Source organism: Nycticebus coucang, chromosome 11 (assembly GCF_027406575.1).
Source record: "Nycticebus coucang isolate mNycCou1 chromosome 11, mNycCou1.pri, whole genome shotgun sequence".
NCBI classification, from domain to species: domain Eukaryota; kingdom Metazoa; phylum Chordata; class Mammalia; order Primates; family Lorisidae; genus Nycticebus; species Nycticebus coucang.
In genome coordinates this window covers 121,009,999-121,031,897 of record NC_069790.1, presented here as the reverse complement: position 1 = coordinate 121,031,897, position 21,899 = coordinate 121,009,999, and the positions used below count along the sequence as shown (strand labels likewise).

Below are 21,899 nucleotides of genomic sequence, written 5' to 3'. Positions count from 1 at the left end.
AATGAGAGATGGGAAAGAGCTAATCAAATAGGAAAAGGAGTAGAAACGAGGTCAAGAAAGGGAAGAAAAGTGGGGGAAAGGAAACAAAGATGGGAGAAAGATGGAGGGGAAAGGTGAGAGGTAAGTACTTGGCATAGTTCGGGCCAGAGGAGAGAATAAGAGACTGAGGAAAGCTGGCAATGGAGGGGGAAACGAGGATGAAGGGCAAGAGTCAATGCCAAGAGAATAGAGACCAGGGGCGAGCAAGCCAATGGGGTGGAGACGACGGGAGGGAAAGGGCCCCCCAGAGGGTGGCCCTAAGCCTTGGCTCCGGCTCCAGGCGGTCGCAGCGCGCCCCCTGCCGTCCCTGCGTCGCCGTCCTCAGCCCAGCTCTCGCCCGAAGGAGCGGCTAAGGTGCTGTCCCGCCCGCTGCCCTGGGGATTGTTCTGAGGAGGTTGCTCGTATTCCGTTTCAGGGGCCGGGGAAGGGATGTCGGAGGCTGGAGGCAGGCCTGGAGATGGTCCGGGTCTAACGGAAGGCAGCGGCCCAGGGCCGTAGTTGGGCCGGCTGTCCGTCCCTCCTGGTGCGCTCTCCTTGCCTGCCACCCATGCCCGGTCCAGGCCTGGGCCGCCTCCCGCTTGCCCCTCAGAGCCGGGCCGAGCCCGGGCCGGGTGGGTGTAAGTGGAGGGCAGGTTGAGTGGAGGGAAGGGGATCAGCTCAGCAGCTGCCGCCGCCTTCTTGTCGGCCACAAACTTTCACAAAGCGTCGTGTCCGGCCTCATCAATCTCCATTAATAATAGTTGGTTGGGCCGTGGGGGGCGGGTGGAGGGTCCCGGGCCGGTCGGCCGGGCCGCTGGGAACAGGCTCTGCCGAGGGAGTGGGAGCCGGGCGCGGCGCGGCGGGCGGAGGGAGGAAGTGAAGCGTAATTTGAGGAAGATGGATGAGTCCGGAGGGCGACACCCCCAACCCGCCCGCTCGCCCGCCCCCTCCCTCCTTATGTGAGAGAGGGAGCGCGGCGCCGGAGCCACACTGCGCCGAGCCCGCGCCCCGCCGCCACCTCGGCCCGGGAGTCAGGGAGCGAGCCCTTCGCGTCCGCGCTGGGCGCCCGAGCCGCGGGGCGCACGGCGGCGCCTGGAGGGGAGCGCCCCGGGGCGGCCGCATCTCCGGACACCATGCAGAGAGCTGGAGGCAGCGGCGCCCCGGGGAGCAGCGGCGGGGGCAGCGGCGGGGGCCCGGGCACTGCCTTCTCCATCGACTCCTTGATAGGGCCACCGCCACCGCGCTCCGGCCACTTGGTCTACACCGGCTACCCCATGTTCATGCCGTACCGGCCGCTAGTGCTACCGCAGGCGTTGGCCCCCGCGCCGCTGTCTGCGGGCCTCCCGCCTCTTGCCCCGCTAGCCTCCTTTGCTGGCCGCCTTACTAACACCTTCTGCGCGGGGCTGAGTCAGGCCGTACCCTCGATGGTTGCGCTGACCACAGCGCTGCCCAGCTTCACGGAGCCGCCCGACACCTTCTACGGGCCCCCAGAGCTCGCCGCCGCTGCCGCCGCCGCTACTGCTGCCCGCAACAACCCTGAGCCGGGCGGCCGACGCCCAGAGGGCGGGCTGGAAACCGAGGAGCTGCTACCCGCCCGGGAGAAAGTGGCAGAGCCCCCACCACCCCCGCCTCCGCACTTCTCAGAGACTTTCCCAAGTCTGCCCGGTAAGTGCTGGCACGCCAGGAGGGAGGCGCGTTCACCTGGAAATCCCAGACGGGAACCTTGCTCGTAATCTCGGCGACTGCCTGGAGCCCTGGAGTCCCAAACCCCTAGATCGCGTGCAGGTTCTGACACCAATTCCGTTCCAAACAGCGTCTCTAGATCCCAGAGCCCCTGCCCTGTCTTGTCCCCAGAGCGCCTGAAGCCTCAACTAAAGAGTTCCCAGTACTCTCTTCCAAATTAGTGCCTTTGCTCCTAGCATCCTCATCCTCAAGCATTGGGTCAAGCTCCTTTGCAGCATTCCTTCATTTTCTCCTCTTTTAGGAGTAGAGAAGATAAAAGAGTGGATTCTTGGGGAGACGAGGATGAGCGTATGTTTGAGCAGCTGTCAGTTCAGTAAGGCTGGACATGTTCTGGTTTCTGAGAAAATTGAATTGACACCAGACACTCAGAGGGCAGGGCTGGGCTCTGGATACAAGGGCAAAAAGAAGATCTTAAAGCAGTGGCATCACCTTAGTAGCAGAGGACACTTCTGAACTGGCAGATTTAGAGCTAAGCAGAAGGCATTAGCTAGCAGGCGTGCTAGAACCCACTGGACCAGGACTGACTGGGAGGAGGCTAAGAGAGAGCAAGGCTAAAGGCTGGGCTGAGTTGGGTGTGGCCCAGAGACCTGGAGTCAAGAATCAGCTAAGATTCAGCTAGGAGGTAATTCAGGAGCCCTGGAAACTTCCCTGGGAGAGTGCTCTCTCAATAGAAGCAGGGTGTATTAACCTGTATTGTGTTTAGGATCAATTTAGAGCTTTCCTTTCCAACCTTTCGGTCTTAACCACTAGAGGCCAGAAAAGCTTTCTATTCAGACAGATCCAGGTGTTCTGAGACCCACAGCTTATGTAATTAGGTGAGCCCTTTTTAAGAAAAATAGAGGCCATGTGCAAGTGGGCTCTGATGCTTAAACTTCTTTAGTATGAGTGTAAATCTTCCCTCTGGGATGCAGGTGGGAGGCGTGTTCACCTGGAAATCCCAGACAGGAACCTGCTCAGAATCTCAGCAACTGCCCAGAGCCTAGAATCTCAGACCCCTAGATCACAGGCAAGTTCTGATTCTAATTCAGTCCCAAACAGCATTTCTAGATCTAGATTATTCATTGCATCCGGATTAGCAGGTGAAAATGACCCCAGTAGACCTGGGAGCTGACGCTAATGGAGACAAGGAGATGTAAGAGTCCTTTTGTCCTTTGACAGGAAAAGGCAGTTCTTGATGATAGGTATCTTGGCTCTTCCTGAAATTATCCAAAGAGGGCATCACTCTTCTAGACTCCAAGGGTTGCCATAAAGCCTGTCTTCCTCTTCTTTTCTCCCTTAGCCCTGGACATTTTTGGCTTTGAGGACGCAGCTGTTGTTTTCTTTCTTATGTCTGGATGGACCAGGAGGATCCAATGACTGAAGTCAGAGTAGCATCTTCTAAGGAGGATCGTAAGGAAAAGATAGAGCAGCAACTGGAAGGTGGGAGAAAATGTCCACAAGATAAAAGGACCTAGGGTACAGTACTGGTGGTGGTGTAGCCAGCAGGATGATTTTAAGAAGAAAGGATTTGTAGGATATTCAGAATAGGAGGACCGGAAGGCAGAAAGAGAGCAAGGCAGGCCATCAAAGAAATGGCTTTGGAGGCAATAAGATCATACCCAGACACATCTGGGAAAGAGAGACCCCTCAGTGGGGTCTCAATGAGGGGGGAACTGAGAGGTTTATCCCAAACCATGGGAGGATGAACAGCTTATCCTACTCCTTTATGTCCCCTTGATTCTTATTTTGACCCACAAGTATAATGGGGGCTCTTTTCTTTTTAAAAAATTTAGCCCCGGCTTCCCATCCCCTGTGGGGGGCTCTTTTCTCAACAGAATATTGGCTATAAAAACTAGACATTGAGAGAGAGAGGGATAAGCAAAGGAAAGGACAGAAGAAAAATATTGAAGAGATAAGAATAGAGAAAAGGACCAAGGAATAAGCTGTATGCTGGGGATGTCCACAGAGAATATGACAGAAGAGAGGGTCTCTGTTGAAAGAGGGAATTCTAGATTGGGTTAAATGAAAAGCTGACAATATCACAAGACCAGAAGAGAGCTGGAGAGAGAGAGATCATGAGAGAATTGGGAAAGAGCTAAATAAAAATGCTAAGAGAAGAGGAAGAAGTTTCAACACTAGGAATAATTTTCTTGAAAGAAAGGTTTTTTAATACTGGGAGTGATGGGAAATTGGAATTTTTATGGAATGATGAATAAAAGATCTTAATCACCTGCGGAAAATGTTGGAAGCAAAAAAGGACACTTGTGTTGTTCTTGGAGTAAAGGCAAGGAATTTTTCCTAAAAATGATAAGGAGACCTTATAGATGAATTCTGAGAAAGTGCTAAAATAGAGGTATAACTTATACTGGGAAGGGATACATGTAAAGGGTTTATAGTGGGGAGGCTAGGACAGAGTAGTAAGGAGGAAAGACTTCAGAAGAAACGTTGGAAGAGGAGAATGAGTGGGAACTCTTTATCTGTGACTGGTGCTTCTCAGCACCTTTTCTACAAACTCTCAACTCTTCCTGGCCAAGCCATTTACATCCATCTTCTTAGTCTAAAATCATTGCGAAAAGAAAATGCAATTCCAGAAATGTTAGACATAAAATCAGCTTGGGAACTGATGACATATGGCCCTTGCTAAAAATGGTTGATAAACAAATACTCCGTTTTGGGAATTGTATGCAAGCATTTGGAGGGAAATAAGAGTTCTCTGCTGTTGAATAACCGGCTGAAAACCTCAACATTAGAAGAATTTGGAGAAAGAAGTAGTCTTTAAGATGACAGGAAAAATGGCTCTCCTGGTGTGAATGAGTAACATTTTTCTGACATTATTATGAATTTACATTGTTTAGAGTGTCAAAATTTACTAGCCCCTTTAAATGAAATTATCGTATAGATAGGCCAATTTGGAAAATGATGAGTGAAGTTCTTTTTGTTGGGAATTGCAGGGACTATTTCTTTTTAATTTGCTGAGAGTTAAGACAAATACCACTCTATTAGAAATGATGAGGAAAAAAACAGAACTAGGCCATGATTTTAGTGCAAGGGTAGAACCTCTGTTAGCAGATGAAAAGAAATACCATGTATAGAAATAAGGGGGTAGAAAGGTATTGAGAATGGTAGATTGAAAAGTGTTCTAGGTTGAGAATGTGGTATGCAGTGGGAATAATTGGAGAAGTTCTTTTAGTAAGAGTGATAAAGAGGAAAAAATTTTGAATTAGTCGGAAAGATTAAAATATGAATCAACAGGAGAGCCCAAAGTAGTGCTAGCTATTAGAAATGTAATGCAAGCCATTACGTTATATATGTAATTAAAAAGTTTTTAGTAGCCATGTTAAAAAGATAAAAACAGTTAAATTAATTTTAATAATATATTTTATTAACTAAGTATGTCCAAATTATTATTTTAACATTAATCAATATAAACACTCTTTATGAAATATATTCTCTTTTATGCTAAGTCTTTGAACTACAAAGTGTTATTTTATACTTCTAGCACATCTCAAGTTGGAGACTAACCATGTTTCAAGTGACCAGTAGCCTCATGTGAATAGTGGTAACCAAATTCAATAAAACAGATTTACAGAGTTGTAAGAACAGAGCCATGTTAAAGTGATGGGGGGAAAGCTTTGAATTGGGGTGGAATAATGAATATTCCTTGTATTAGGAATAATGGAGAGAAGAGAGCAATAATCTCTAAATGATAAGAAAGCACAGAATTCTAGCTCAGGAGGGGTAGGCAGAGATCATCTTGTATGCCTGAGGGAGGATTTGTGTGAACCCTGGCTAAGTGTAATTGAAGCTAACTTGTCACGGCAAGATGTGGTACAGATACACATCTCAGCATGGGTGAAGAGGATGCTATGTGCTATGATGAAAAGAGCTATGTGCTTGGAGAAACACAGAAGGAAACTTTAAATTGGGGGTTTCTAGAGCAATAATTCATTCAAGGAGAAAAAGGTTGGATGCCTGAATGAAAGCTTGAGAAGTGAGGGGTGCTAGATACTCCATATATAATTGTTAGATGAATGATAAAAAATATAGTGAGAGTAGATGGATGATAAAAATACAGTGAGAGATTGGCATGAGAGATAATGCCAGTATTTGGGTGTGGTGAAGAAGAGAAAACATTTGTAGTTGAGGGTGATGTAGAAGATAATAGAATAAGAGAAGATGATGGGACAAACCTGAGAGATAGCAGTGTAATGAAATTATTTTTAAAAACTAAATGGAAGGGCGGCACCTGTGGCTCAGTGGGTAGGACGCCGACCCTATATACTGAGGGTGGTGGGTTCAAACCCAGCCCCAGCCAAACTGCAACAAAAAAATAGCCAGGCGTTGTGGCGGGCACCTATAGTCCCAGCTACTCGGGAGGCTGAGGCAAGAGAATTGCCTGAGCCCAGGAGCTGGAAGTTGCTGTGAGCTGTGATGCTACGGCACTCTACTGAGGGCAATAAAGTGCGACTCTATGTCTCTTAAAACATAAACATAAAAATAATTGCTAATTTCTGAATAGAGATTGTCAACAATAATGGAAATTATACAAAGAGACTAGGAAATTTCCTAGAAGCATAATAGTCAAGTGCTGATTTCTATAAGCTAAGTGCCTGAGTGTAGCTAGGGAACATTTTAGATGACCATTAATTAATTCCTGAATAGGTATCTATTATGACTGTCAAGATATGATATTTACTTATGAGATGAAAATAGAAAATGATGATAGAAAGTGATGTGGAATCAGAAACTTGTGGTGTTACAAACAAGAGGGAGAGAGTGGCTCGGCACCTGTAATACAGTGGTTATGGCACCAGCCACATACACAGAATAGCTGGATGTTGTGGCAGGTGCCTGTAGTCCCAGCTATTTGAGAGCCTGAGGCAAGAGAATCGCTTAAGCCCAAGAGTTTGAGGTTGCTATGAGCTGTGATGCCATGGTACTCAACTGAGGGAAAAATAGTGAGACTCTGTCTCAAGGAAAAAAAAAAAAAACAAGAGGGAGAATTTTGGGAGAAGTGATGAAGACCCAGAGTATGTTTTTCTAGAACTTTTGAGGAAGAGCATATAGTGAGAATGCTTGCTCCATTGACATTTATAGGGCAAATGTTGCATTAACTTAATATGATTGAAGAAACATTTATTTACAAATTATGACACATGGGCATACATCTTAACTTTCTCATTCATGAGCTGTGTAATTTTGACAAGTCACTTAAATTCGGGGCTTAGTATGTTCAAGACACTATGAGAGAATCAAAGTTGTGTAACTTTTCCAGGCTTTGGTTTCCTCATCTGGGTCAAAAGTTTTGGTTCAGATTACTTTTAATGTTCCTTTCAATTGCATAGGTCTCAATGTTTAAATTAGGGTTTTTTTTTGTTTGAGACAGAGTTCCATTAGCAACCTCAAACTCTTGGGCTTAAGCAAGTCTCTTGCCTCAGCCTCCCAAGTAGCTGGGACTACAGGTGCCTGCCACAACACCCAACTATTTTTTTGTTGTTTTTATAGTTGTCATTGTTGTTTAGCAGGTCTGGGCCGGTTTCAAACCTGCCAGCGCCCTAACCACTGAGCTATGAACACTGAGCCATAAATTAGGGTTCTTAACTTGGACTCCTTGGACCTTTTGTCAGGGGATGGTATTAACTATGAGTAGGAATAAATTATATCTTTATTTTTACTAACTTCTCCCTAAAATTTGGTACTAACTTTAATAATGTAGGCCAAAAATTATAAGAGTTTCAGCAGTACATGAGGTTTTTGTCACTAACAGAAAACATAGACATTGGTTATATGAATTTATAATCTTTGGAGGGACTTTGCTTAATCAATAAAGAGACATATAATTATATCACAAATTTAATTTTAAATATTTTAATATAGTTGCCTTCAGATGTATACCTACAAGGATTATTTTGAGAAGGCTTTATCAGACTGCCAAATGGGTTGAGGGCACAAAAGGATGAAGACCCCCTGGTCCAAAGATAAATCTCAGAAATGAAGAGCATTGCAATGGGATGCTGAGATGCCTTGTGCCATACCTGACACTTGTTGGGGGCGTTGGCAAAGAGAAGGCTCTCTGCAGTGGCACACATGTATATATGGAGATACGTATTCTAGAAGATGAAGAGGAAGATTCTTATACTCACGGTGATGGGCATGAATAGTCTGTACTGGGAATAATGGGACAGAGGCAACAAGTGGAATACTGAAGGAGAAATATTTTAATTGGAAAGGAGGAACATGATATGAGCAAAGTTATCTGCATTGAGAGAAATGTTACAATAGGAAGCTGTATAAGAGGAAGCAAGAATTCTGCATTGGAAGTAATGAGAATAGCAGGATTTTTTTTTTTTTTTAGAGAGATAATGTCTCTATCATCTAGGCTGAAGTACAGTAGGCAATCATAGCTCACTGTAGCCTTGAATGATCCTCCTGCCTCAGCCTCCCAACATGCTCAAAGTGTTGGGATTACAGGCTTCAGCCACTGAACTTGGCCAAAAGAAAGAGCTTTTCAGTGAAACTGATTTGCAAGAGGAGGCAGGCTAGGACATATGCATCTTGAAGTGAAATCAAGGCTGGGCTTTAGGGTGGAAAGGTTTTGTGATCTAGGATTGGGGAGGTGGTACTTGAGCTATGACTATGTATAGCCATCATATTAAATGAGAGAGAAAGGAGAGAAGTAATGGAGTAGATGCACAAAAAGAGAGAGGCTTAAGCAGGAATGATGAGATGGAAGGTGTCTTGTGGGAGGAAAGAAGGTTTATTTAGAAGGAATGGGTAAATGCACCATACTGGGAGTAGGAAAGGGACTGAGCTCCCTATGCAGACGGTGCCCAAAGCCACAAAAGAGGCTCGGATTAGGAGCAGTAAAAGAGGCTGGAGATTTTTATTGGAAATATGATTGTGCTGGGAGAAAGTTATCAGTTTAGAGTAATGTGGACAAAATATTGATATGCTAGCACTAATTGGAAGAAAGAGTGAGAGAGAAAAGGGATCTTGGATATGGTGGGATGGAAGAGTAACCCATATGGCTTGAATTAAGGGGCAGTGGGAAGAGACAGCACTGTGTCACAAGTAGCCATGAAGCAGTGTCTTCACCGTTCCTCATCAAGGGAAGAGGAAAGATCCTCAAGGGGGTGAAGAGAAACATCTGTATCAAAAGGAGGGCTGCAGGAACTCCCTGATATTAGGTTGTTAACAAAGGAGCACTATCCAAAAATTAGGACTGGGGAAAAAATGGAAAACACTCCTGAACTGGGGAAAATGGAAGATGGATCTCTTGACTGAATTATGGAGAAGATAGTATTATAATAGAAATAATGGGGGAAAGGGAACTGTGTACTTGGGAGCAGTGGAAAGAGAAGTGATGCAGAGGTGTCTTGACAGAGGAAGGGAGATGTAATCATCCTGAGAGTGAAGGTAAAACTGTGTGCTGGAGGAAATGATAACTGCTCTTTGAATTGTACTGAGGCACTGATCATGCACAGCAACGATCTGGACCACATCACACCTCTCTGTCTTAGCCTCATCAGTAAAATTAAGGGCTTGAAATAGGTGATGTCTGAGTCGCTTCTAGTTCTACAATTCCATTATTATCTATCAGGATACCTTTATTAGTGAATTATTTCTTTAAAAAGTAAAAAAGGCATCCTGAGCAGAGGGCCTGGAGGAAATTCTATGCTTCTCAATGCTGGGTTGTGGTTGTGGAGGAGGAAGAGAAAGCGGGCTGGGATGCATGCATCTTGAGGTGAAATTGGGGCTGGACTTTAGGGTGGAAAGGGCTTTGTCATCTGAAATTGGGGAGGTGGTACCTGAGCTATGACTGAGTAAAGTCATCATATTAAATAAGAGAAAGAATCATTTGATAAAGGCAGGAGTAGATTTTGCCTAGGCCAATTAGATTGAGGATCAATTGTGACCAACTTTGCCTGGTGAGGAAGGGAGCAATGAAAAAAAAAAAGTTGTATTGTACAATCAGTTCCTAGCCTATACCATTTTTAAAAATCTGGTACAGTATTTATGATAGGATGACATTAGAATCAGTCTTTTGCATTCTCAAGTAACAAAGAGATGTGGTGGAGTGCAGAGGAACAAGCATAGGCTTTGGTCAACAAAGCTGAATACAGATATTGGCACTGCTTTTTGTGGTCTACAGTGAAATACTAAGCTCTGCAGTTTTAGTTTTCTCATCAGTAAAATAAGGGCAATAATACTTACCTCACAGAGTTGAGGATTACATGTGAAGTTTGTACAGCATCCTGAAAGTAATAGGTGCTCGAGGGATTGTTACTGTCCTTGTATTGGAAATAAGTGAGGAATCTTTCCTGGGAATTAACTTGGGAAAGATTTCTTTACTAGGAATGGTATAGCATAGGTGACACTGTGTACTAATAAGGACAAATATTTCTGGGAGTGATGATGGAGAGAGTGCTGTATTCTGAATTGGCTATATGGGGACTGCGGGAGAGAACATTGTGCTAAATCTCATAGGGTAGCTTTCAAATTTGTCTTTGGCTTTGTCTCTGTTCGTTTTCCTAGCTCACATTCTGGCATCCTCTGTAGATCCTAAGGCTGCCTAAAGTACCTCTGCTGTGCCTCAGTAGGGCCTGTTCTCCCTTTATTTCCATTAAAAAAAAAAAAAAACCTCTCCTGTTTTCTTCATCAAAATTTCTTTTCTTTCTTTTTTTTTTTTTTTTTGTAGAGACAGAGTCTCACTGTACCGCCCTCAGGTAGAGTGCCATGGCGTCACATGGCTCACAGCAACCTCTAACTCTTGGGCTTACGCGATTCTCTTGCCTCAGCCTCCAGAGCATCTGGGACTACAGGCGCGCGCCACAACGCCCGGCTATTTTTTTTGTTGCAGTTTGGCTGGGGCTGGGTCTGAAACCGCCACCCTCGGCATATGGGGCCAGCGCCCTACTCACTGAGCCACAGGAGCCGCCCTTCATCAAAATTTCTATTCCCTCATATATGTCCATCTCAATTTGATGTCAGGACCAAAGCTTTTGGGTTAAACTAATTAACACTTGATGGATTAATGAGATTTTTTAAAAGTCCAGATGAATTTCAAACAGGTGGAATTTTACATGGTATTACTATGAATAATTTTGGGGAATATGGAAAAATTATTTTGGATGAGAGAGTTATGGGAGTGAGGTGGAGAGACTTACTTGCATGTAATTACCATCTCTTCTTTTTCTTCTTAAATTTTTTTGTAGAGATGAGGGTCTCGCTATGTTGCCTTAGCTGTCTCAAACTCCTGGGAGCTAGTGCTCCTCCTGCCATGGCCTCCCAAAATGTTGGAATTACAGGCATGATTCCCTGTGCCAAGCCAATGATCTCTTCTAATTACAGCATTATACTTAGAACTCTTGGGGCTGTTAGTGACAGTAGCTCAACTCTAATTTAAGATAAAATGAGGATTTATTGATTTATGTAACTGGGAGGTAGGTACCTGAGTGGATCTGGAAAGGCAAACTGTTGTTAGGACCCTCCTTCCTACTGTCAGCCTGGCTCTTCTGTCTGATTTCATCTCATTCTGTCCTTAAGACAGCTTTCTTCATTTAGTGAGAGGTAGGAGAGGGCACGAGTACGTGCAGCTCTAAATTTTTATAATCCTAGCTTAGGACCCCAGTGAATTCTATCATATATAAAACCCTAGGTGTCTCCAGGGAGATAGCATGTTGCAAATGGTAGTTCTGGGTCACGTGCCCCCTCTGGTCAGGAAGGTATAGAAAAGCCATTCACAGTCTCACTGGGTATTGAGTAGAAGGGAAGAAGCAGTGCTGTAAAGGAAGACGGTGCTATTACTGAACAAAAGAGAAAAAGATGCTGGGCAAACAAAACCAACTCAAAACAGGTATCTTCCTAAACCAGAAAGAAGGGAAAGAATGGACTGTCAGCTCCCTTTCAGTATTAGGGAGGAATACTGAAAGGAAACACTTAGCTTCCACACTGGCTAGCTAAGTAGTCTGGGGAATGCTAGAAGTGATCCTGAGAGTGAAGTTCTAAAGAGAACTCTGTAGTGAGGAAGGCAGAGAGAAAGACAGTAGAAAAATTTCCATCCCTCCATCAGGCTGTCTCTTTGTTCTGATTCCTGTACAAGAAAGACTAAGAGATGAAGGATACAGTGTAAACTAGAAGCTAGAGAAAATTGATACTAAAACAAAACTCTTTCCATAGTTTGGCAGTATTATTTTTAAAGTTAGAAAATACATTTTTACATAAAAGGAACACTAACTGGTTACATCATACAAACCAATAAGGTCAGAAAGAAATTGGAGAAAAGATCTAGTGGGAATTTTGTCTTGAGAACGATGGGAGAAGAAGCCTATTAAAGGGTAGGTGACATTTGGTGAGTGAGGCCTCTCCTATGCCAGTTTTAAGAATCTTCTCTGACAGGGTGGTGCCTGTGGTTCAAAGGAGTAGGGTGCCAGCCCCATATACCCGAGGTGGTGGATTCAAACCCAGCCCTGGCCATAAACTGCAAAAAAAGGAATCTTCTCTGACAATGTTAAGGGAAGATATTAATGAATAGGCTAGAGCTCTGTGGTGATAAGTGAAAGGGATAAGACCTAAACTTACTTTGATAGGAAGGTTATTTATCTAATGAGGCATCTGGAGAAAGGGCTTTTACTTCAAGTGCAAGGAAAGGAGAAAATATTATATTGGACAAAATAGAGCATTAACTGGAGTGATAGGAGATGAAGGTTCTAGACATGGTGCTCTGTCCCTGTCTATGTAACTTGGGAAAATCGTTTAATCTTTCTGAAACTCCATTTTTTTTTACTTGAAAATAAGATTACTAACTCTGATTACTAATTATAATATAGAGCTGCTCTACTTCAGTGAGTTGCTTGAAGATAAGATAATTTGAAAAATGTTTTGAAAAGTTAAAGGTCATACAAGGGTGCTCTTGGCAAATACAGTGTTAGTATGCCATGAAAGGAGCTCTGAGCTTGGAGGGAGGAAATTGTGGTGTACAGTGAAATACTAAGCTCTGCAGGGCACCGTATCTAGAACCTTCATCTCCTATCACTAAACTTTCATGAAGCTGGGAGGGACTCTGGATGGCAGTGATGTAGAGAAACTTCTCCCATTGATTTGGAGTAAAGAATGCTAAAGAGTCATGGGACAAGTGGTGAGAGAGTGAAAATGAATGTTCCTATTGTACCTAAAATTATAGGAAAGACTAGTAGCATAATGGATGTATGAAATTAACAGGGATGAGAGAAAACAAACCAAAAGTGAGCTGGTTGTTGTAACCAATGAGAAAAAGTACTGTGCCTGAAAAGAACAGAGAAATGATCTGTACTAAGCATGATAATGAAATGAGGATTTAGAATGGAGTGATGGCAAATATATCTCTTTCTTGAGGGATTACCTGTTTCCTCCCACCTTTTGATCCCACCCAAGTTGGATCCCAACCACCAGGGAGATGATCAGTTGACCTAGGAAGATCAGGAGGATATTCACTGTCCTGGGAAGGGCAGGGTAGGAGGGAACTTTTCCTGAGAGTAGATGGAGAAAGTGTTAGGGTAGCTGTTTTTGAAGTAGAAGAAAGAGAAATCAGAATGGAGGGAATTATTTTCTATAAAGATAGTTGATTTTCTATAAGCTATGACAACAGGAGATACAGTAACTGGATGAATGAGGAACAGCACAAGGGATACATGAGTTTCTATAGTGGGATGTCTAAAGTCCTCATGGTTCTCCATCATCCTTAGTGACTCCAGCTGACTCCCCCTCTACATTGAGTGAGTCTGGTGCTGTGTATTCTTTTTTTTTTTTTTTTTTTTATTTATTTATTTTTTTTTATTGTTGGGGATTCATTGAGGGTACAATAAGCCAGTTACACTGATTGCAATTGTTAGGTAAAGTCCCTCTTGCAATCATGTCTTGCCCCCATAAAGTGTGACACACACTAAAGCCCCACCCCCCTCCCTCCATCCCTCTTTCTGCTTCCCCCCCATAACCTTAATTGTCATTAATTGTCCTCATGGTGCTGTGCATTCTTTCTACTGGAGAATAACTACCATGGATTCTTTGGCTTTTGATTTCTTCCCCACCCTGACCCAACCCATTGCCTAGATGGGGGTTCCCTCTGATCAGCACCAGAGCTGCTTCTCCTCTTCCTGGAAGAAAGACTCATGCAAGCGCATCTCCTGAGTGCTGTTCTTTGGAGCAAGATCAATGCTCCTAGCATAAACTCTATAGGAAATAGTGATTAAACCTTGTGATTTCTGGTTCTTAGGATAATAGCATGTACTAGGAGAATTCACATGAACTCTTCATGTTTCCTCATAACCAGTCTGTCCTATAATCATCCCCCGCCCCCCGACCAGAGACCAAATATTTTCTACAAGTTCTGGACTTACCTATAGGGATAAGGTAGAAACTCAATATAGTCTTCTTATTATCAATTATCATTCTCATACACAAAAGACAGAATCTTTCTGGCTATTTAGCCTGCCTGCCTAGCACCGTCTAATTTTTTCCAATTAAAAATTTTTCATTTTGCTGAGAGTATTCTCACCATTGAATAAGAATCCTTATTGTCCATGTAAAATTTTTTTACAAAATCTTGTTTTGTTGATCAAGGATTTTTGTTCCTATCAACCAATTATAGTGTCTGGTTGGTCTAAATACTCTAAATACTTCAGGTCTAAATACTAAATCAAATTTTGCAAATATGAAATTTTTTTGCTGTTGTCCTAGGTTTATTAAAATGTTATAGCACAGCAGATAGATTCAAATAGTTCCACATGGTATTTTGAAATTCATCCTAACTGTAGGCTGAGTGACCTGGAGGTTGGACAGACTGCCAAAGTCCGAAAGCTTCAGCATTTCCTTAGTGTCGGGATCTACTTCCATGATCTCTTGATCCAGGGCTGAGACTTCTTTCTCTCCTCCTCCTGCACCTTTATGGAGATGCCTCTCACTGGCCCCCTATGGATGCATTTCATCAGGTGTGTGACATAGCCCACTATCTTGTTGCAGAGCTTCTTGCTGGGAATGATGGTGATCACCTTGCACATGCGCTTGTTCATATAAAAGTCATTGCCTAGACAGGTGTAGTACTTCTTGATGATGACCCAGGCTGCCTTCTTCATGGTTTTGTTGTGATCGTGGCCCATGTTGGCGGGTCCTTGATAAAAAGAGACGCAAATATGAATTTTATTAAAAACATTTGCAGGCTCAAGTGGCTAAGATGCCAGACACATACACCTGAGCTGGTGGGTTTGAATCTAGCCTGGGCCTGCGAAACAACAGTGACGGCTGCAACCAAAAAATATCCGGGTGTTGTGGTGGGTGCCTGTGGTCAAGGCACCCACCACAACTTGGGAGGCCAAGGCAGGAGATTCACTTGAGCCCAGGAATTGGAGGTTGCTGTGAGCTGTGATGCCACAGCACTCTACCCAGGGTGACAGCTTGAGGCTCTGTCTCAAAAAAAAAAAAAAAATTGCACTGGGCATGGTAGCTCACAGCTATAATCCCAGCACCTTGGGAGGCTGAGGCAGGAGGATCACTTGAGGCCAGGACTTCAAGACCAGCCTGGTTAACATAGTGAGAGCTTATCTTTATTAAAAATTTTTAAAAATTAGCTGGGGGTGGGTGGTTTGTACCTGTAGTCCAAGCTACTGTGGAGGCTGAGGCAGGAGGATTACTTGAGCCTGAGAGTTGAACGTTGCAATGAGCTGTGATTGCACCACTGCACTCCTGTACTGCCTGGGCGACAGGGGAATCCTGTCTCTGGGGACTAAGGGAGAAAGATTTGCTTCTTTCAATTTTTAGTCAATATATTTTTATGTTCAGTTTTTATTTTATTCTGTTTGATTATTTTTACCACTAATGAATATTATAAACTTGATAAAACTATTTGTATTTGTTTCTTAATTTATGAGAAAATAGTAAGATGTTTGGGATTGCTGCATTTTTGGGATTGCTGCATTTAAAGTCCACACTACTGTTTTGCTCATTCTGTTTGCCTGCCTCTGTTCCCATCATTCTTGTAGTGCTCTTTCTGTTGGTACAGCAGAGAGCAGATGGCAGGGCCAAAATGCTTTGCTTTGCTCCAAATGCATCAATAATCTGGCAGGGGTGTGGGGGGAGGTAGCAGTGTTTTTTAAAAAGCACCTTTTGATTTCTTTCTCCTGTCCCCCCCCCACCAATTTTCTCTTTCCCTTTTCTAAACTCTTCAGCTCTTTCATTCTCTTTGACTCATTTAATCCTTCTGCCACTTCTCTATCCTGCTTCAGCCTTGCCTTCTCTCTCCCACTCGTTGTCAGTCTCACTCATTGTCCCAGACGCTCTCCACTGAGGTGTATAGCTGTACTTTCTCCTATTTATTCTCCTATATATTATTATTCTCTCCCCATTTTGTTCCCAAAGTTGCTTATCAGAGTCTTCAATGTCATGATTATAAAGGTTCAGAGAGAAATGCTTACCCTTGCCACTCAGCATCCTACTGGGACCAAGTAACCAAGGGAGGTTATGAACCTGTGCTCTTTATATGGCTTTAAAAGCCACCTGTGAGAGTGGCTGGCTCATATAAGCTTGATTTTATGGATCTGTCTGAAGACGGGGGATGGATGATCCGATCACAGGAGGGGTCTGCCAGATACAGGAACCTGGGAGCTTCATCTCAATCATCACCAAATTAGATTTATTGCACACCCCCCCACCCCGGGTGCTTGGAACTATACTAAAAGATTTCATTCTTCAAGCCCTGAAATGTGATTTCTGCTTTTTTAGTAGTATTTAAAATTTTGTAATGTTGAGCTGTTTGTACAAAATTTTGTTATTTTTTTCTGTTATTAATACTCTCTGTGTTTTAAAAATTAAAGTTAGAGGATTTAGTAATGGTATCGGAATTCTCCTTAATTTCTTTAAGCAAGCTATAGATTTCTAAGATCCTGTAGATTTCTACTGTGGATGGGTACCATTCCAGCCAATGTGAGATCTGAAGTATTCTGAAAAGTAGGATAATATTCATGGCAAGGATGTCTTATGGACAGTAGGGGTAGGGTAGGGTAGATTTTGGGGAAATATCTTAGGAAAGGCTTGGGAAAGGAAGGGACAAGAAAGGAAGGAAAGAGAGAGGGAGAGAGCACACACACACAAGTGCTAGGAAATAGTGTCTTATTTAGTTGATCAATATTTATTGAGTATCTACTCTGTGCATGTAATTTTCAAAATGCTGAAGATACAGCAGTGTACAAAAAATTTTAAATCTTTTCCTTCATGAAGCTTATATTCTAGTTGCAACAGACAGCCAATAAAATAAATGAGTGAAATTGGCATATGTTATAGTAACACATAAAACAGAGAAGGGAGATAGGAATATGGGGAGGTTGATTTTAAAAGAATGATCAAAGAAGATCTCATTGGTAAAATAAAGACCTGAAGGATGTAGAGAATGAGTTACAGTGAAGAACTACGTGAATAGTATAGTATTCCCAACAGAGGGGGAAATAATGGTCAGGAGGAGTGGTAAGGGGAGAGCTGGGAAACCAGCTAGGACATGTCAGCGAACAAGATTAGAGAGTATGGTGATGCTGGCTTGTTGGTAGCAGAGGAGGTGGTGAGAAGGGGTTGGGCTTCAGGTGTAAAGGCAGCAGCACTAGCAGGATTCATGGGTGAATTGGGTGTGGGTCGTGAGAGAGAGGAGTGAAGGATGGCATCAAGGTTTGGTTTGAACACACAGAAGATAGAGTTACCATTAACTGAGATGAGGAAGAGCTGATTTAGGAGAAAGATCTGAAGTTTGGTTTGGGACATGCTAAATTCTATGAAGCAGAAAAATAACATGGGGACAATCCCTTGATGAAATGAAGATGGAAACCAAGGATGTAAATCTTATAGAAAACAAAATGGATTGGCTAGTGATGGAATAGGGAGCGAGAACATGGGAAGACGAGAGGTGCATGTAATGAGGAACACATTATCTACGGTCTGTGGCACTTATCCAGATGGGGCTTGATGCTGGGCACCAGTGAAGCTTATGAAAGCTTGTTTCAAGAGAATACAAGATAATTTGCTGGTGAAAAGCAATGAGTAGGAGCAACATGGGAAGACGTGGTGAGCCTAAACTGGGGTGTGCCACATGGGCTTTGAGGAGGTTAGATGAAGAAGGAAGCACAAGAGGAAGAAAAGGCATGGATGAAAATACCCTTGAGGTATGACGCTGATTGGGATGAAGGTGGGTGACGTGAACAAGGGTTGAGAATTCTGGCCACAAAGGATAACGTCAGTGTGGTTCTTGAGGAAGAGAAACAGGTGTAGACTGTAGCAGTGAGGGGAAAGAGATGACGCTGGGGAGTACGGGAAGAATGCCAAGAAGCTCTGACTGCTGGGAGGTGTTCTAAGCACAGAACACATACCTTCTTTCTATTATAAAGCATTTCACTGTGCCCTGAATTTAGTTTATGTTGAGTTGTATTCTCAACCTCTGAGAGTGCTTATGTGTATACATGTGATACGGGGCAAATAGAAGTAGATTCACTCCCACAGATGTTTGTAAAGGCCTCCTGCCTTTACACAGTGAACTCTCTTGGGAAAGAGCTAACTCTTCAGTTCACAGATGATCCATTTTGTTTTTTCTCTTTCCTATTGGTTAGTTGTCTTTTGACTTTTTATTGTTTCACTGCTTGTTGGTCCTTTGGTCAGAAAACAGGGGACTTTGTAAAACTCAAAACACTGAAAACATTTGTAACATATTATTTGTTGTTCCAATAAAAAACATCAGGGGCTGGCTGGGCACCTGTAGCTCAAGCAACTAAGGCGCCAGCCACATATACCAGAGCTGGCAGGTTCAAATCCAGTCCTGCCAAACAACAATGACAACTACAACCAAAAAATAGCCGGGCGTTGTGGCAGGCGTCTATAGTCCCAGCTACTCAGGAGGCTGAGGCAAGAGAATCACTTAAGCCCAAGAGTTTGAGATTGCTGTGAGCTGTGATGCCACGGCACTCTACCCAGGGTGACAGCTTGAGGCTCTGTCTCATAAAGAAAAAAAAAAAATCAGGGGATAAGAAGATTAAAACTAGTGGTTAAATTAAATTTTAGAATGTGTGGATTAAAATGTTTACATGCCTGTGATTACAAATAATTGGTAATCTATTGAGTCAGAGTTTCTTTTTTACCATTTCTTTCTCTATATTTTTCCTTGTTGCACTTCCTCCTCCTCCCATATTCCCTCCAGTCCTTCCAGCTGACATCAAGCTCAGGGTCCTCAGGATTCTGAACTTGAGCAGAAAGCAGCTCTTTGTGCTGCTCGGGGAGTTTGGGCGAGGAAAGAGGGAAGGTGGGAAAGAGATGATGTCACTTCAAAATAAGGGTAAGGATTGAACTAGGGTCGGGAGGCCTAAGTAATTGGGAGAAAAATATGGCTGCATACAAAGCACCGTGTGGCTGGGAGTCCCGTTATAGGCTGGGCATCTGGTTAAGAAGAATTGGGTAGGAGGCTGGTCAGAAAACCTCAGACTACCAGGTCCCTTGATAACATTTCTTTGACACAAATTTGGGTGGGTAGAGGGTGACAGATCAGATGACCATGAAGGTTCTATCTGGAAATGAAATCATGATTTTAGATCTAGTGAAGAGGGAAAAAAGAAAGACTAGAGGTCATGAGACAGGTCTTGCCAGCTGGGTCAGATGTGGATAGAGGCTGACATCCCTTATCTCCCCATCTATCCTGGGAAAGTCAGTTCTCCTTAACTTCTTTGCTTCACTCCTTCCCACTGTAGTACTCTGGAAGGACCTTAAGCCAGGTTCTATGTTACTCCTATGAGTCTGGCTTTGGAGGGGTGGTGTCAAAATGAGATATTGGGCCCTTGGTCTCTGGGTTTGGAGAAAGCTGGGGAGGTGGTGGGTAAGGAGAATGAGATGGGGTGGTGGGAAGATGAGGGGTCATTGTCAGTACACTTACTGCCTCCCCCGCTTTCCCATAGTGAAATCTGTGCTGGTTAATACCTTTCTTCCCATTTCTTTGTTTTCCCTAAACCTCTTCCCATTCCCCACCTTGGATGTGCGATCCTCCTTTCTCCTCTCCTCCCCATCTCCTATGTCTGCATCTTTTCCTGCTGTCCCCCACCCTTGCTCCTGGCCATGGTTCCTTGTGCTGTCTCCAAACTGTCTTTTCCTTGCCATCTCCCTCCCTATCCATTGGTTTCTCACTCCTCACAGCAGAGGGGAAGGTGTACAGCTCAGATGAGGCACCAGCAGGAGACCCAGCAGGCAGCGAACAGGAGGAAGAGGGCTCAGGCGGTGACAGCGAGGACGACGGTTTCCTGGACAGTTCTGCAGGGGGCCCAGGGGCTCTTCTGGGACCTAAACCGAAGCTAAAGGGAAGCCTGGGGACTGGAGCTGAGGAGGGGGCACCGGTGGCAGCAGGGGTCACAGCTCCTGGGGGGAAAAGCCGACGGCGTCGCACAGCTTTTACCAGTGAGCAACTTTTGGAATTGGAGAAGGAGTTTCATTGCAAGAAATACCTGAGCTTGACAGAGCGGTCCCAGATCGCCCATGCCCTCAAACTCAGTGAGGTGCAGGTCAAGATCTGGTTTCAGAATCGACGGGCCAAGTGGAAGCGCATTAAAGCTGGCAATGTGAGCAGCCGTTCTGGGGAGCCTGTAAGAAACCCCAAGATTGTTGTGCCCATACCTGTGCACGTCAACAGATTTGCTGTGCGGAGCCAGCATCAACAAATGGAACAGGGGGCCCGGCCCTGAATGGACACCCAAGGACTTAGGAAGGCAATGGATCTGTACCTGAGCCAATATGACACTGAGTTAGGATTCTGGGGACCAGTGGGCTGCAACTGTGATTCTGCTCCAGGGGAGGCAGTAGTTGGCCATTAGCCTAAGCCGTGGTGTGCTCCTCTAGGAACCTGAGATGTGGGCAGTTGGCCCTGAGCTTATTCCAGAGACCTTCAGGACTAGGGGCTACAGGGTAAAGGGGCTTGGGTTCTAACTGTGGAGGAGCTGTGGGGACCAAGGTGGACTCCTGGGGGCGGGGGGAGGGTTATGATGTCTTAGAACCTGAAGGTTCTGTGGCTAATGCCCTGGAACAGCTGCTGCCAAGGGGTGGAATCCAAGACTGTATCTAGCCAAGTGGGTGGCAGCTCCCTATTTATTTTGTGTAAAGTTTGTATATATGGTGCTGTCTCTTGTCTGTCTGCACCCCTGAGAAGGATTGAGAAAGTTGTTTCCTCAGTCCTCAGCCAGAGTTCATTGCATCCTACTCCTTTAGGGTGGGCATCATCTTGCCTCTCTTTACAAAGAAATGAAATACAACTGTCACTGAACTCTGTGGAAATTCCTTAGCACCCTAGCCATCCCACTCCACATGTACTGCCTCCACTCCTGTGCTTTTCCACTCGGGACTGCTCACACCATGACACTGTGTGCTCCTAATGTGCCACTTCTCTTTCCTCTCCCCATTAAACAGGAAAGCTCCCTCATTTCTACTTGTTCCTCTTTGGAAGACTTGGCAGACTTCAGGGTGGAGATTCACTCCCTTTCGTATTATGAAGGGAAATGGAGCACTTGACCCTGCTTTAGCTGGGGTATTTCCAGGCTGTCTAACTAGGGAGATGTGACTGGGGCAGGGTAGAGGGCTCAGTCACATCACTGTTAATAAGCTGTACAGGAGACACAGAAGCCTAGCCCATCTCTGCCACCTTTTGATATTCTGGATACAAGGGCCTAGGGGAAATGATTATTTCCAGTTTTCTGTTCTTATAGTATTATGGTCTCTTTTTTCCCATCACACCATTTTTGAAGCTTCAGATAGCCCAAGTTCTTCTGTTGTAGAACAAGATCTGTTGAGGGAGGCCACTGCAAAGTGGATGGGACAAGAATGAATCTGTGGTTTTGAAAGTATGTACTGGGGCGCGGGCTAAAGAAATCAGCAGCTTTGGGATTGGTGTTTTATAAGCAAATTAAGAACAGCATTAATGGACAGAGTACATACAGGGAACGGGGCTCTATGTATCCATCTGTAGAAACACTGGGTAAAGGGGAACCAACTCAAGTTGGTTCGGCATCGTGGCAACTGGGCTTCCTGAGAAGCATGACCTGTGTTGATTTGGGAGAGGAGCTAGAGGATAGAACCATTAAGAAGAAAAACAGATAGGCTGATAATGTGGCAAGTATCAAGGTCAG

The 21,899-nt window shown here is 44.3% G+C and overlaps 1 protein-coding gene across 1 annotated transcript; it reads left to right on the top strand.

Annotated features, from left to right (window-relative positions):
* The first annotated feature begins 1,005 nt into the window (after positions 1–1,005).
* Positions 1,006–21,405, top strand: GBX1 (gastrulation brain homeobox 1). The gene is made up of 2 exons (XM_053609714.1): positions 1,006–1,683; positions 19,924–21,405. Exons 1-2 carry the CDS (start codon positions 1,152–1,154, stop codon positions 20,463–20,465), a joined length of 1,074 nt encoding a protein of 357 aa, XP_053465689.1. The 5' UTR covers positions 1,006–1,151; the 3' UTR covers positions 20,466–21,405.
* The last annotated feature ends 494 nt before the right edge of the window (positions 21,406–21,899 follow it).